Source organism: Phascolarctos cinereus, unplaced genomic scaffold, assembly GCF_003287225.1.
Source record: "Phascolarctos cinereus isolate Bilbo 61053 unplaced genomic scaffold, phaCin_HiC Scaffold_5;HRSCAF=322, whole genome shotgun sequence".
Taxonomy (NCBI): domain Eukaryota; kingdom Metazoa; phylum Chordata; class Mammalia; order Diprotodontia; family Phascolarctidae; genus Phascolarctos; species Phascolarctos cinereus.
In genome coordinates this window covers 377,427,842-377,441,879 of record NW_027555958.1, presented here as the reverse complement: position 1 = coordinate 377,441,879, position 14,038 = coordinate 377,427,842, and the positions used below count along the sequence as shown (strand labels likewise).

The 14,038-nt window shown below is 37.4% G+C and overlaps 1 protein-coding gene across 4 annotated transcripts in view; it reads right to left on the bottom strand.

Annotated features, from left to right (window-relative positions):
• Positions 1 to 14,038, bottom strand: part of RBBP5 (RB binding protein 5, histone lysine methyltransferase complex subunit) — a 33,641-nt gene that overhangs the window by 15,913 nt on the left and 3,690 nt on the right. For all 4 annotated transcript variants that reach the window (XR_002327688.2, XM_078156380.1, XM_021003052.2 and 1 more), the window contains exons 2-9: positions 13,080 to 13,105; positions 12,584 to 12,756; positions 10,452 to 10,592; positions 9,907 to 10,069; positions 7,078 to 7,187; positions 3,001 to 3,120; positions 2,581 to 2,734; positions 2,414 to 2,485 (exon numbers count right to left, since the gene is read on the bottom strand). Coding sequence is in view for 3 of the 4 variants with exons in the window: in XM_078156380.1 (XP_078012506.1) it covers positions 2,414 to 2,485; positions 2,581 to 2,734; positions 3,001 to 3,120; positions 7,078 to 7,187; positions 9,907 to 10,069; positions 10,452 to 10,592; positions 12,584 to 12,756; positions 13,080 to 13,105 (959 nt within the window). In the remaining variant the exon portion in view is untranslated. The remainder of the gene's footprint in view (positions 1 to 2,413; positions 2,486 to 2,580; positions 2,735 to 3,000; positions 3,121 to 7,077; positions 7,188 to 9,906; positions 10,070 to 10,451; positions 10,593 to 12,583; positions 12,757 to 13,079; positions 13,106 to 14,038) is intronic.

Here is a 14,038-nt window from a genome sequence, read left to right as displayed (position 1 = left end):
TTCTTAAATACTTGTTATGTGCTAGGAATTGTGCTAAATATTGGGAAGGGGGGGGGCAGGGAGGAGATGACTCCAAGATTTTAAACCAAGGTACCTGGAAGGATAGTGACATCATCCACAAAAATGGGTTAAGTTTGGAAGAAGGATGGGTTTAGGAGGAAATTTCAGTTCTGTTTTGGACATGCTCAATTTGAGATGCCTGTGTTACATCCAAGTGGAAATGTCCAACAGACCGTTTGTAATGAAGGAGTTCAGAAGATAAATAAGGACTTGATGTATATACTCTGGGAGTCATCAGCATTTAGGAGATGTGTATGGATCTGTGATTTCCTAAGCGTAGGGAATTCCTAGAGAGAAAAACTCTCCTACCCATGCAGAAAAACAATTGTTGTGCAACTTAGTTACACAGAGTTCCTACGGCATTAAGGAATAACTGACTTGCTCAGGGTCACTCAGTATGTGTCAGAGGTGGGATCTGAACACAAGTGGCCCTGACTCTAAAGCCAACACTGTCCAATATACCATACCTGTAGATTCGAAAGTTATCTGCACAAGATGAAAACTGAACCCATGAGATCACCAAAAGAGAAAACAATCCAGGACAGAGACTTGGAAGATGGCCACACTTAATATGGCCTCCAGCAAAGGAGACTGAGGAGAGGCCATGCAGGTTAAAGAGGAGAAAATTAAGCTGGAAAAAGGAGAGGTCAATTGCAGAAAAGGGAAGAATGAAGAAAAGTATACTGGACTTAGAAATTAAGAGATAACAAGATTATAAGATGATGGCTAGAAGGGATCTCAGAGGCCGTCTAGTCCTAACAGAAAAGGAAGCTGAGGCCCAGAGCCTTCCTCACTTGCCCAAAATCACAAAGGTAGAAATTAGTTTGACCTAATTGGTAAGCCTGGAGAGAGAAGGTTTAGTTGAGTAATAGATTCAGTCCAAAGTCAGACAGAAAAGGACTGAGAAGTGAGCAAATGGAAGCAATGATTAACATTCCATTCACCCAACTCTGAAAGATTCTTTCCTTTTCCTTGGGTCCTATTTAATCAGCTGCCAAGGGTAGTTAATTCTCTTTCCACAATCTCTTGTATCATTCCTCTTGTCTTTTTAAAACGTCTAAAATTTCTTAATAAATTTTGTTTAAACATCAAAAATTTCCAGAGTACTCCTAAAGGACATGTAATAAGTATTTATCAATGCCTGACTGGCTAACTCACTAGTACACCTCCCAGAGTACACCACAAAGAAGAATAATGCAGAAATAATTAAATAAATCAGCATATACAAATGGTTATACTCAAGTCCCATTCCTGACACCTACTGGGTGTGTGAAACCCTGGCCAAGTATGGTTTAAACCTCCCAGGGCTCCTTGCAACTCCCTAAGACTACACAGAAGCATAGAAGGTGCTGGATCTGCACTGGTAAGAAGTTCCTCTTTAGGAACTACCTACCCTGATAAAATTATAGGCAAGAAAAAAACAGAAATATGGTTGACATACATAAGCTCCCACTTCAGTAATTTTAGTGCATTAAAATAAATGGTAATATGTGTGCTTTATAAGTTAATGGCACTCTTATCTTTCAACTCCACGCCTCTGCTCTGCCTCTTGGCTTCCTGCTCTATGCAGCCCAAATTCCACCTTAAACAAGAGGACTTTCCTGGTCCTCCCAGGTTGTAGTGTCTTTCCTCAATAATGACTTTCCACTGGCTCTCAGTATATCTAGTTTACACCTAGTTATTTACATGTTATCTCACTCATTAGAATGTGAGCTCCCAAGGGAAAGTTTTTTGCCTCTCTCCAAATCCCCAGTACATCCCTAGCACAGTGCCTGGCATATAATTAGCATTTAACAAATGCCTGCCTGGCTAACTCTTTTTTTTTTTTTCTGAGGCAATGGGTTAAGCGACTTGCCCAGGGTCACACAGCTAGTAAGTGTCAAGTGTCAGAGGCTGGATTTGAACTCAGGTCCTCCTGACCCCAAGGCTGGTGCTCTATCCACTGAGCCACCTAGCTGCCCCTGTGGCTAACTCACTAGAGCCAGGAGGGGCCTCAGGAGTTCTAAAGTCCAATGCCTTCATTTTACAGATGAGAAACAGACCCAGAGTGATTTGCCCAGGGTCACGCAAGTAGAAGTGGGATTCAAACCCAGGCCCTCTGATTATAAATCCAGCATTTTTTTTACTTTAAAGCTGCCTTTATTTACATATTTTACCTAAGGCTAATGATGTAGCAGATCAGCTTCAGATAAGAAAATGAAAAACCAATCCTACTTCCCTCCATCAAACAAAAAGGCATAATCAGATGCAAAACGCTGACAAAGCTAACGAGAGAATTATACAGCTAACTCCTAATGGGAATAGAAGGGACCTAGTTTTAAAATAAATGAATACAAATAAAAACAATTCTTACCACTTGATTTTGTGCCCAGATAGATACCACTCCACTAGAAATGGATGCTATTATGGGTCGGACAGGATGCCACTGTATTTAAAGAGGAAAAAGAAACATTTTTTTTTCAAACATAGTTAAGATTTTTCTAGACAATGTGCATGACAAAAACTTCCCATTCTACTCACAGCTACATCCAACAGAAGCTCTCCTCTGGTCCCATGAAGAATCTTCACCAAGTTACCGATACTCTTCTCCCAGATATATAAGGCATGCTGTCGGGCAGAGCCTGCAACTATGTATTCCCCATCTCCAGAGAAACAGCATTTCTTCCAAGGTGTCCTAGAAGTCATGGGGAGGAAAATTATCCAGGCATACAGTTACCATACAAAAATACCCAACCTTTCCCTCTGTGCCTAGGACAAGGAAAGTAAAGCAAATACCAAAATGCCAAGAAGAAAAGTCCAAGGGCTCTGAACCATGGCAGAAAGGAATTTATCCCTACTAGGAACAACTCCAAGGTATACCAGTCCTAAAATGATCATACTACTTTTACTTTACACGAATTTACCTCTGGTAACATTTCTTCTTAAATGTGAGACACATACCTGTTTACCAAATCCTGCAGTTTCTGCATTGGTTCTGGTTCTCCATCTCTGCCACAGGTTAAAATTTCCCTGCCATCATACACTCGGATTATTCGATCTGCTGTATTTATTAAAAAGCAACTGCAAGAAAAGATGGTTACTATTAATACTCCCTAAGACTAAATACCTAGAGCAAGAACTTATTGAATCTCAGGCGGAAGGGACCTTAAAAATAACCTAATCAAACTACCACCTAGAATATAAGTCTCCTCTATAGCCCCTACAAGAGAGGTGTCAAACTCTAAAAGAAAGGATTCCTGCTGGCCATATGTTGACTTAGAAAACCACAAATTAACTATCTATGATGATGCACTATATTTTTATTTATGTTGTTAAACATTTTCCAATTACATTTTAATCTGGTTAGGCTACACTCAAGAATTTTGCTGGCTTTGAGTTTGACACATCTCCCCTATAACATCTGCTCGTGAATGTATTTGTCTTATTCCAAAGCTCCTTAAAGTCAAATCTCAGCTTCTCTACTTGAATGCATGTACTAACTATAGTGAACCCTTAAACACTGCTACACTTGCCACCAAAGTAAGATTTTTAGCTTACTAAATCCACAAACTTGCATTTAAGAATACAGTTGTACCTTTGTCATTTTGACATTGCTAGAAAAGTTCTACAGATGATAAATTTCTTGGTAAATCAAATGTTCCTCCCACAAGCGTTAAAATTTTTATCTGAAGTATCCAGAGACATCAAGGACAGAGGGCTTCCCCTAACAAAGCCCCAAGGTGATAAGAAATTTAGTATGTATCTTGAAACAACCAGAAATAGGAGTGATCAATGCTCTATACTTGCACTTAACACACTGAGACAGCTCAAGTCCTTAGGCTCCAAGGTTCATAGCACTCTGTTCCTCAAAGATCCAGAGGGGCCTTCCTTAGGAAGTAGATGTTAGCATAATCAGGTGACCCAGGTTCAGTTCAAGCAGGGCTAATCACCCCCAACCAAAATAAGGGTAGGAAGCAGAGCCTAGCCTTGGCACAAAGCCCCAATTCAAAACTAAGATTGGAAAGATGAATAAACTGAAGAAGATACAGACCATTATAAAGTACTGTCATAGATCCAAAGATATCCAAAAATTCAACCTAGAAGGAAAAAGTAATTCTCTAACAATTGCAAGCAGAGATTTAAAGAAAAAAAATGGATTTTCCACAAGGACTACATGAATACTTAGAAGAAATAAAGCAACATATAAAAAAAATGAAATAAAAAATTATGGGGTAATGAATTGGGAAGATAGTGTTGAAGAAAAAGTGATGAAAATTTTATTCAAGCAACAAATTCTCTGAAAACCAAAATGGACCAAACAGAAATCAATGACTCTATATGATGGCAAGAAATATTAGAACGAAATCCAAGCACTGAAAATATTTAAGATATCTGCTATCAAAAACAACTGACCATGAAAACAAGTACGAGTGATAATCTAGGCATCATCAGACTCCTTAAAAACCATGATTTTTTTTAAAAGCCTGGACAATATATTTCAAGAAATCACAAATGAAAATTGTTGCAATCTACTAGAATCAGAGGACAAAACAAAGATAAAAAGAACCCACCAATCATCTCCTGAAACAAACTCCAAAAATAAAAATTCTAGGAATGCAATAGCCCAAATGCAAAGGTTCCACATCAAAGAAAAAATAATGTAAACAGCCAGAAAGAAAAAGTTTGAGTATCAAGGAACTATACTCAGGAACCATCCAGACCCAGATGCTTCCACCATATACATGACATCTTGGAACAGATGTCTAAAGAGATAGGCTTAAAAGCAAGAATAACTTACCCTGCAAATCTGAGTATAATCTTATGGAGAAAAAAAAAATTGTCCTTTAATGGGATAGATGACTTTCAAGCATTCCTGTTTTCCCATTCAGTTGTTCATACTGTTCTCTTATTACCTTTAGTTCTACTATTAACAATAGTTCCATACTTCTCAACACGGCAATCATCAAAGGACTCCCCCAAAAGATAAACCAATGTTTCTATCAAGGTCATTGGCTTTTGCCGTTTGTTTAATGCAGTTAGCCACCATCTTTTTTTCTTTCTTGTGCCCATATAGGCTAGGGCACATCTTTAAAAAATGAGTAGTCATGGGAAGACATTAAATTACTAGATATTTACAAATGGTTGCATAAAGTCAAGAAATCCCTAACAGTATAGAGTTTAGAGGTCAGGCCACCAAGTCCAGGAAGACCAGATGGTCAGGGTCTGGAGGCCAAGACCAAGGTTTTTAGCACATAAAAAAACAACAACAAAAACAAGGACCCAGCTGTTCTATAATCCATGTAGTAAAGAGATCAGCTACACTATTTTGCTAATGTCACTGTTCCTGGCCATCCATTTTAGTTAATTGTTTTTAATATGCTGTGGGACAGACAACTATGTTTTTAGAGTTGTGTCTAAAGTAAGAGAAGTTCAATCCTTCTGCAAATTTGGAATTATACAACAAAAAAAAATTTTATGAAAATGTCCATACTCTTTCACACAGAGATTCTACTTCTAAGTCTATAACCCCAGATGACAACCGATAGAAAGGTCCCATATATACCAAAATATCAACACTTTCTGTGGTAGCAAGAAACTAAAAACAAAACAGAAGCCTATCAATTTGGGGAATGGTTAAACAAATTGTGATATATGAGCAAAATGAAATATTATTACGCCATAAAAAAATACAAATAAGACTTCAGAGAAGCACGGGAAGAGGAATACGAACAGATAGAGAAATAAGCAGAACCAGAAAGACAATATAACACAACAATGCAACAAAACAAATGAAAAAAACAATAAAATAAAATTGAGTGCTGTGTAATTACACTGACAAAGCTTGGTGCCAAAGGAGTTAAGAATGCATACCTCCCTCCTTTCCCTGCAGAGGTGAGGGGCTATGAATGTGGAATGTTGCATATACGCTATCAGCCAAGGTCAATATTCTGTCTAGTACTGCTGAGCTTTTAAAAATCTTTTTTAGTCAAGGGGACAGCTTGGCTCACTGAACAAGGGAGGGAGAAAGATACATTTGGAAATGAATACAATGTAAAAATAAAAGTCACCAATAAAAATAAAAAGAAATGTTAAGTAAGAAGTCCTAGGGACTCTTGTAAGAATGAAGTATATAAGTTTTATTTAGTATATAGAGGCTTCTTGAAACTGCTCATCTGTAATACAAAAAATTTGAAATTGAAAATACAATTCTACAATCTATTTTGACTAATTAAAGGCCTGAATAGTTTCATGCAAGAATAAGTAATATCTGGATAAAAGTATCTATTACTGTATTTGCTTAATTAGCATTAAGTTTCACGCACTTAGGAACTGCCTTAAAAGAGTCTATTCATTTCCCAAACTAAAACTGCCCTAAAAATAAATAAAAATGGTAAAAACAATGTGGTAGAACTTCAAGGAAAACAGGCACATGCATATATTTCTGGAGGCAAAGCAAACTGCTGCCAACTCTCTAGACAGCAAAGTGGCAAATACAGAACAAAAGGCAAAAAGCTGGTCACACACTTTGACCCAGCAATTCCACTACTAGGACTTTAGTTTAAAGGTGAAAAGAACCTGTTTATACAAAGACTAGTATATGCTCAATCAATATCCAGGAGTATCTAAAGGTCAGCTGAATCTTTAAATGGCAACAACAAAAAAGGGATCTATTCTGAATGCCTGAATCTTAGCATCACCAAGACCTTACTAGGAGGGATAAATAGCTCTAATTAAATGTAAGAAACACAGTGCAGCTAACATTAAAAAAAAACAACTGACAACATCCTAAATGTAATATTATATCACATTATCATAAAAACAATACACAAAGAATGCACAGGAATATGGAAACGTCTATATAAAATAAAGTAACAAAAGGAAACCTAGGCACACTGTCTCCACTAAGACCATGTGAAAATATTTATAACACAGTAAGTTGCTACTGGAGCTTCAGCATTTCATAGTAAAGCTAAATAAAAACAAAACAGAAAAGATAAGACTAAAGCTGCCCTGAGTAAAACCAGGGTCCTGACTCACCTCCCCTTCCGAGCAAACTCTATTGATTTTATAGCTGTGGTATTGCTGGTCCCAGTTGTTACTCTGAAAGAAGCAACTAGATCCTGGGTATCTGTTTTTAGGACCAAGATCTAAAGATTAAAGAAGAAGAAAATGAGCGTCCTGAAGACTGGTCGGCAGCCTGACCTGACTGTTATTGGTAAATCAAGGGTCATCTTCCCAGGTAATCTATGTAGCTGTCAGTATTCATTCAGAAGTCTAAATCCTATGAGTTATATACCACATCGACCTCAGCCACCATTGCACCGAGCTTTCTTCAAAGGGCAGTGTTAATATTCTTGAGTATTCACTTTACCAATATGTAAGAGATAATGTTCAAGGGTAGATCTGAAATCCAATTAGGCACCAAATGATTAGGACTGTCTGAACTTCATTCTTTTTATGTTTCCAAATGAGAGGAAAGAATAAGATCCTAGACATACTGCTACATTGTAGCTTTCTTTATTGTCTAAACTGTATTTATGAGTCAAAACAACCAAATTATAATTTCAGCTCTTATACTTATATGAATGAGTTATTGAACCTCATCTACAAAATCAGGATAACAATATCTCTTCAGCCTATTTCACCAGAAAAGTAATGTGCAACCTTAAAGTGCTATATGCAATCTTATTTTTTGTTTTTTAACCAGACCTGTGGTTTTACTGGCACAGGGAACTAACACTCAACGAAGTATTTCCTCTACCAGTGCAGATCTGCCCCTTCTCTCCAACTTAAAAATCTTAGAGAATTGGCTGGGACACCAACAAGTATAGTAACTTGCTCAGGGTTATACTACCAGCAAATGTTAGAAGGTGGACTTCAGCTCAGGTCTTCTTGGCTCTGAGAAGAATCCTTTATCCACAGCGCTATGCTTTCTCTCAAGATATTATGATTATCACAATCCTTTTTGATAAAGTTCAGCTAGAAATGGTCCTAGGCAAGCTGCTATCCCTCTACTTTTAAAAAATTTAGTGGTTGGCAAACTGCCATACCCCACAGTAGCTCTTTATGAAGATTAACATTTTCTTTTCAAAAACAAAACAAAACAAACAAAAACCAGGAAGAGAAATGATAGATAATATCAGCATAGCTAATAACTCAATTAAAGACTTAGAGAAACACTTCTGGAACTGACACTTCAAAAACGTACTAGTCCCGGTTGACAAAGGCATGTCACCGGATTCATATTAAAGGTACACAAGCTGTTTCACATGGTTCCAAATTGTACTTCCATTATGTTGTGACTTCAACCACACCATCAGAACTTCTCCATAGCCCCCTACTATAGGAATATCTGTCTCTCTCCTAATTCCTTTTTTGCTTCTCAAGTCTCTAAAATAAAGTTTTTGCTTGATGTTGAACTGTTTTAATTTTTTTTTTTTGCATTGCTTTGACTCCTTGTGTGACGTTAATCTGTTTTGGCTTTTATTTTCAATTACTGACTAAAATTATCAGGAATTTCAGTCTTTCAGGAGACTTCATTAGCTTTCTCAAGCTGCCATGGATAGCTTCTGAGACCTTTCTTTAAAAGTATTCCTTGAAAGCTCTACCTTTAGTCCTATGTTTTAAATTATTATTTATTATATTATTCATCTAATCCTCATCTTTTTTGATGGAACACAGATACAAACAGTCCTGGGACAATTTGTCATCCTGCTTTTTTAAATATTTTAAAGTTCTGCACACTACTGGGTGAACAGGTGAATAAAATAACCTGTTACATAAATAAATTACACATCATCATCATTATAACAGCAGCAGCAGCATTATCAGACATTAGCAAGGTTACTGATCAAGTAAGAACTTCAAAACGGGCATTTTCTAAAGAAGCCATTAAATCACTGCCCAAAGTGTCCAAAGCCAAAAACAAAACCTAGTGTGTATTTATTCAACTCGAGGTAGAAGAATAATAAAAAAAAAAACCAATAAACTTTGCTCCACTACAGGTTCAGTAACCCTCTCACTTTACAGATGAGGAACTGGAGACTCAGTGAGATTAATTGATTTGTCCAGGGTCACTTAGCACAGTGTCTTATGCACAATAACGCACTACCTTCTCGGAGGAAAAGTTGACTTGAATTACAAGCTGTTTAAAGATAAGTAATTTTTTTTGTTAGATTGGCATGGTGAATAAACAGCTGACCTCAAATAAGGAAAACCTGGCTGAAAGTCCCACCTCTGACACACACTGGGCAAATCATTGCACCTTTCTCCAAGTCCTCCAGGCAACTGTACTCACTGGGTTCTCTATGCCAATGAAATCACAGGTCTAGACTAAGAAAAAAATTTTGTTATTTTCATATACTTTTTAAGAATATACATACTTCAACTAGACTAACACTGTGCCTTTGCTGAAGCTTTCAATGATCCACTTTACTAAATAGTAAGAAGTTTGTTCTCTAGTAACTTACACATATCCCCTTGGATCTTGTTTATACTATTTTATTTGGCAAACATTTTTATACAAAAGGCCTAAAGGTAATCTTCAGCTCAGCCTCCAGGGATCTGAATTAATGAGATTTTAACAAATCTCTGCCTCTCTGCCTGGTGAAAAATCAAAGGAAAACAGACAACAGAATTTGAGTAGGCAGGGAAAATTCAGAATACAGCTGCTATAGGCAGATCTGTGCTATTAGGTCACTGATATCAAGAATATAAGAAAATACAGCTAAGGAGATAAAACATCCAAGTATGTATGAATAGGGCCAATGCCCAATGCTGATTTGAAGATAACAGTAGCAAATTTCTACAACAGAATACTTTTCGGAAGGCTATCTTAATTCTGAAGATCTTGTCTTGCATACTTACCTTCCCCTTTGCATTCCCCGTATAGATATATTCCCCTCGTCTATCGAAAGATGCAACCACATTTAGATCAGAATCATCATCTACTGGCAAGACGACATGTTTGGAATCAGAAAGGGTCAACATAACAGGAGCTGATTTCATAGGGCATACAAGAACTTTGTTCCTGTTTAAAAAAGACAGATGCAAAAAGTTGAGCTTTGGAATCTAAAGATTAATCCTCCGATTTCCCCCCAAATAGATCCTTACTTACTGACCCCTCAAATATCCCAACTTCCTAAAATTTCAACTAAGACAGTCGTGCTTACTTTTCTATGTGCCCATTTTTCCAAATAAAAAAGATTCTGTTCTATTTTAATTATAAAACTACAATAAAGCAAATTATCATTAGCTGCTTCTCTTAAAACTTCAAGGGCACCAACAGCGCACAGAACAAAATCATCTGCATACATTCTGGGGGGCTGACTCTAAACTAAAATATTCACCAATCCAGAGTTAGCCCATGTAAATTTAGACCCCAACCCAAGAGATAATTTGGCTAAACATACTGATCTCGGGGATGATACTGGACTTTCAGTATAGGTGAAGGGAATCGAAACCTCTGATCACAGTCTCCAGATAAGACATCCCACTGTGACACTATGTTATCAGTTGATGCACTCACAAGCTTGTGACCATCTCGACTCCAGCTTAAAAAAAAAAAAAGAAAAGGTTACTTTTTCTGTATTGTAAGTTACCACATATAAGATTTCATTTTTTTTATTTTCACAAAACGTTCAACTGTCTATTCTGCTCTCTTCTTCTGTTTTATGGGCAAGTTTGTCCCATTCACAGTTATGACTGCTATCTCCCTCCATCCTATTCTCATACAGTTATCCTTTTTAACTGTCTCCTCCTCAAAGAGTTTGTTTTGCTTCTGACCACTGCCTCCCTTAATCTATCCTCCCTCTTATTCCCGACTCCCCCCTCCTTAGCCCTTTCCTTCCCACTTCCCTGTTGATGAATCTCTGTATCCAGTTGTGTGTATGTATATTCCTCCTTCCTTGAATCAGTTCAGATGAAAGCAAGGTTTAAATGTTGCCCACTTCCACAATCCCTACTCCCTCACTCATCTCTCTTATACTGGATAAACTTATCCTTTGTGCTTCATTTATGTGAGATAATTTTTCCTATTCTTCTCTCTTCTTTCCCTCTACCAGTGCACCTCCCTTGTGTCACCATTCCATTCTTCTTTTGAGATCATCCCAACACAACAGACTCATAACCATGCCTTCTCTCTAACAGTCCTAGTGATGACAACGTTCTTCTACGGTGACATGCATCATCTTCTCATACAGGCATATAAAGTTTAATCTTGTTTAGTTGCTTACGATTTCTCACTCACGTTTACCTTTTTATGTTTCTCTTGATTCTTGCGTTTCAACGTTAACCCTGATCTTTTCATCATGAACGTTTGAAGTCCTCTATTTCACTAAACATCCATTTATTCCCATTTCATAATACTCAGTCTTGCTAGGTAGGTTATTCTTGGTTACAATACTAGCTCCTTTTGCCTTCCTTTATTTTGTTGCTGCTGAATCTTGTGTGATCCTGAATGTGGCTCCACAGTATTTGAATTCTTACTTGCTGGCTGCCTGCAGTATTCTCTCCTTGATCTGGAAATTCTGAATTTTGGTTATAGTACTCCTGAGAGTTGTTATTTTGGGATTTCTTTCAGGAAGTGACCAATGGATTCTTTCAATTTCTACTTTAGCTTCTGGTTCTATGCTATCTGGGCAGTTTTCCTTTATCATTTCTTGAAATATAATGCCTATACTCTTTTTTTTTGCTCATGGCTTTCAGGTAGTCCAATGATCCTTAAATTATCTCTCCTTCGTCTATTTTCCAGGTCAGTTGTTTTTCCTATAACATATTTCATATTTTCTTCCATTTTTTTCCAGTCTTTCAACTTTGTTTTATCGTTCCTTGATGTCTCATAGTCATTACCTTCCCCTTTGCCAATTCTGTTTTTTAAGGAGTTGCTTTAGGATTTTTTGTGCCTCTTTTATCAAACTGTCAATTCTCTTTTCATAATTTTCTTGCATAGTTCTCATTTCTTTTTGCAACTTTTTCTCCACTGCTGTCATCTCACTTTTAAAATAATTTTTTTTTGCTCTTTTGTAAAAAAAAATCTCTTTTAACTCTTACCCCTTTGGCAATTTACTCAGAGCAAAACCTTCTCAGAATGTTTTTATATGTGTAAAATAAAATTCACAGGATTACAAAGGAAACTAATTACATGGAAATATACTTACTAAAATGTTATCAAAGCAAGTTCATAGTTACCAGGTTAAGAACCCCTGGTCTAGCTCCTAGCTTCCATCTATGAAAGCCTTGCTTCTCATAAGATTCCCTCAGGAATTTTTTTCTTGATTTCTGGTTTTTATTCCAATTCTACTTCAGATACCACCTCTCACCTCTGGTCCTTCTAGCTTTTCAACCTGTCTGCCCGATCTTGGCTCATTCAAACCAATTCTGACTTCCAATTGCACACAAACTTCTCAGCCACCCTCTACCCCCAACTCCCCAAACCAGGGAGGGTTCAATTGGTACCATAAATCCTACTCAGTCACAGCCTCTGTTGGTCACGGGGAGAATAATATACAACTCAAGTTTAAAATGTCAATAAAAGATGTCTTACCATAAGGAACAGACTGGATGGATGTGGGCACTAATTATTTTAGCAATGCCTCTTGTCAAGAAATCCCAAATGACAATTCGGCCATCGTTACAGCCAACAGCAAGCAGTGTGCCCCATCTGTTAAAGGTGCAGGTCAGGGCCATACTGATGCAATCCAAAGTTCCATCAGCTTCCTAAAGTACAAAGCAAATACAGATAAACAACAACAGCAAGATACTCCAATTAATTCCTCAGGCTTCGCACTCAGTTTAAACATTTTTCTTGAACTTAAATTGTCATGGTCACAAAAATTTATGAGAGTTCTGACCAAAACTGCCCATCCATTTTTTTCCCTACCAATCAAATAAAATACTTAGCTCCCAATGCAAGTTAGAATAAAACCATCACCATACTGGATATTTCAAACTACTGTCATGAGGATCTAAAAATGTGCTCTCTCCAAAAGCTGGCACAATATCATCACTAAGTAGGACCAAGGAGGACACTGCAAGCTTACCTCTGGGTAGTTCTGTCCAAAGGACTCTGCAACAAAGTAAAGAAAGTATGTTAATTTTAAAAATAGCAGCAACATATTTTAGATTACCAGTGAAGGAGTACTGTCTCATGAAGAAGCCTATTTCACTTAGTTTTAATTATTAAAAAGTTTTTATTAGACTAACCCCAAAATCTGCCTCCTGTAAATCCCACCTTCTGATCTACAAAAAGTTAAGTCTAACCCCTCCTTTTGGATGATAGCCTTTCAATCTTAGACCACTGCTACTTAGTACCTCCAGGTTTTCTTTTCTCTAGGCCAAACATCCTTACATGTCTGCTCATATGATGTGCTTAAAGCTCTCTAGTCATTCATTTTAAAAGTTACTCTAACATAGAGGTTCTTAACTTTTTTGTGGGTCAAGGACCCATTTGCTAGTCTAGTAAAGTCTATGCATCCCTTCAGAGAATGTTTTTAGATAACTGAAGGAATACATATCAGTCAAGTTCAATAACCCCCAAAATCTATTCATAGATCCCTTGAGTGTTCTGTGGATGCCAACTTAAGAACCCCTGCTCTAAAAGCACCCAGAGCTTAATATAATACTCCAAACATGGTCTATCCAGTACAGACTATAGCATGACTATTACATTCATTTTCCTAGACAGTATAATATAATACTGCAAAAGTTAGCATCCCTCAGGGCAGCTAGGTGGCACAGTGGATAGAGCACTGGTCCTGAAGTTAGGAGGACCTGAGTTCAAATCCAGCCTCAGACACAACACTTATTAGCTGTGCGACTTTGGGCAAGTCACTTAACCCAAACTGCATCACCAAAAAAAAAAAAGTTAGCATCTTTTTGCTAAAGTTCTGTTCTGAAGTCTCATTCTAGCATGGAAGTGACCTTGCATTCTCAGTAGAGCAATAAGAGCAAGCCAGAAAAGTTTCAAGGCCAGGGCCAGGGATGGGGCTATGTGCCTCTT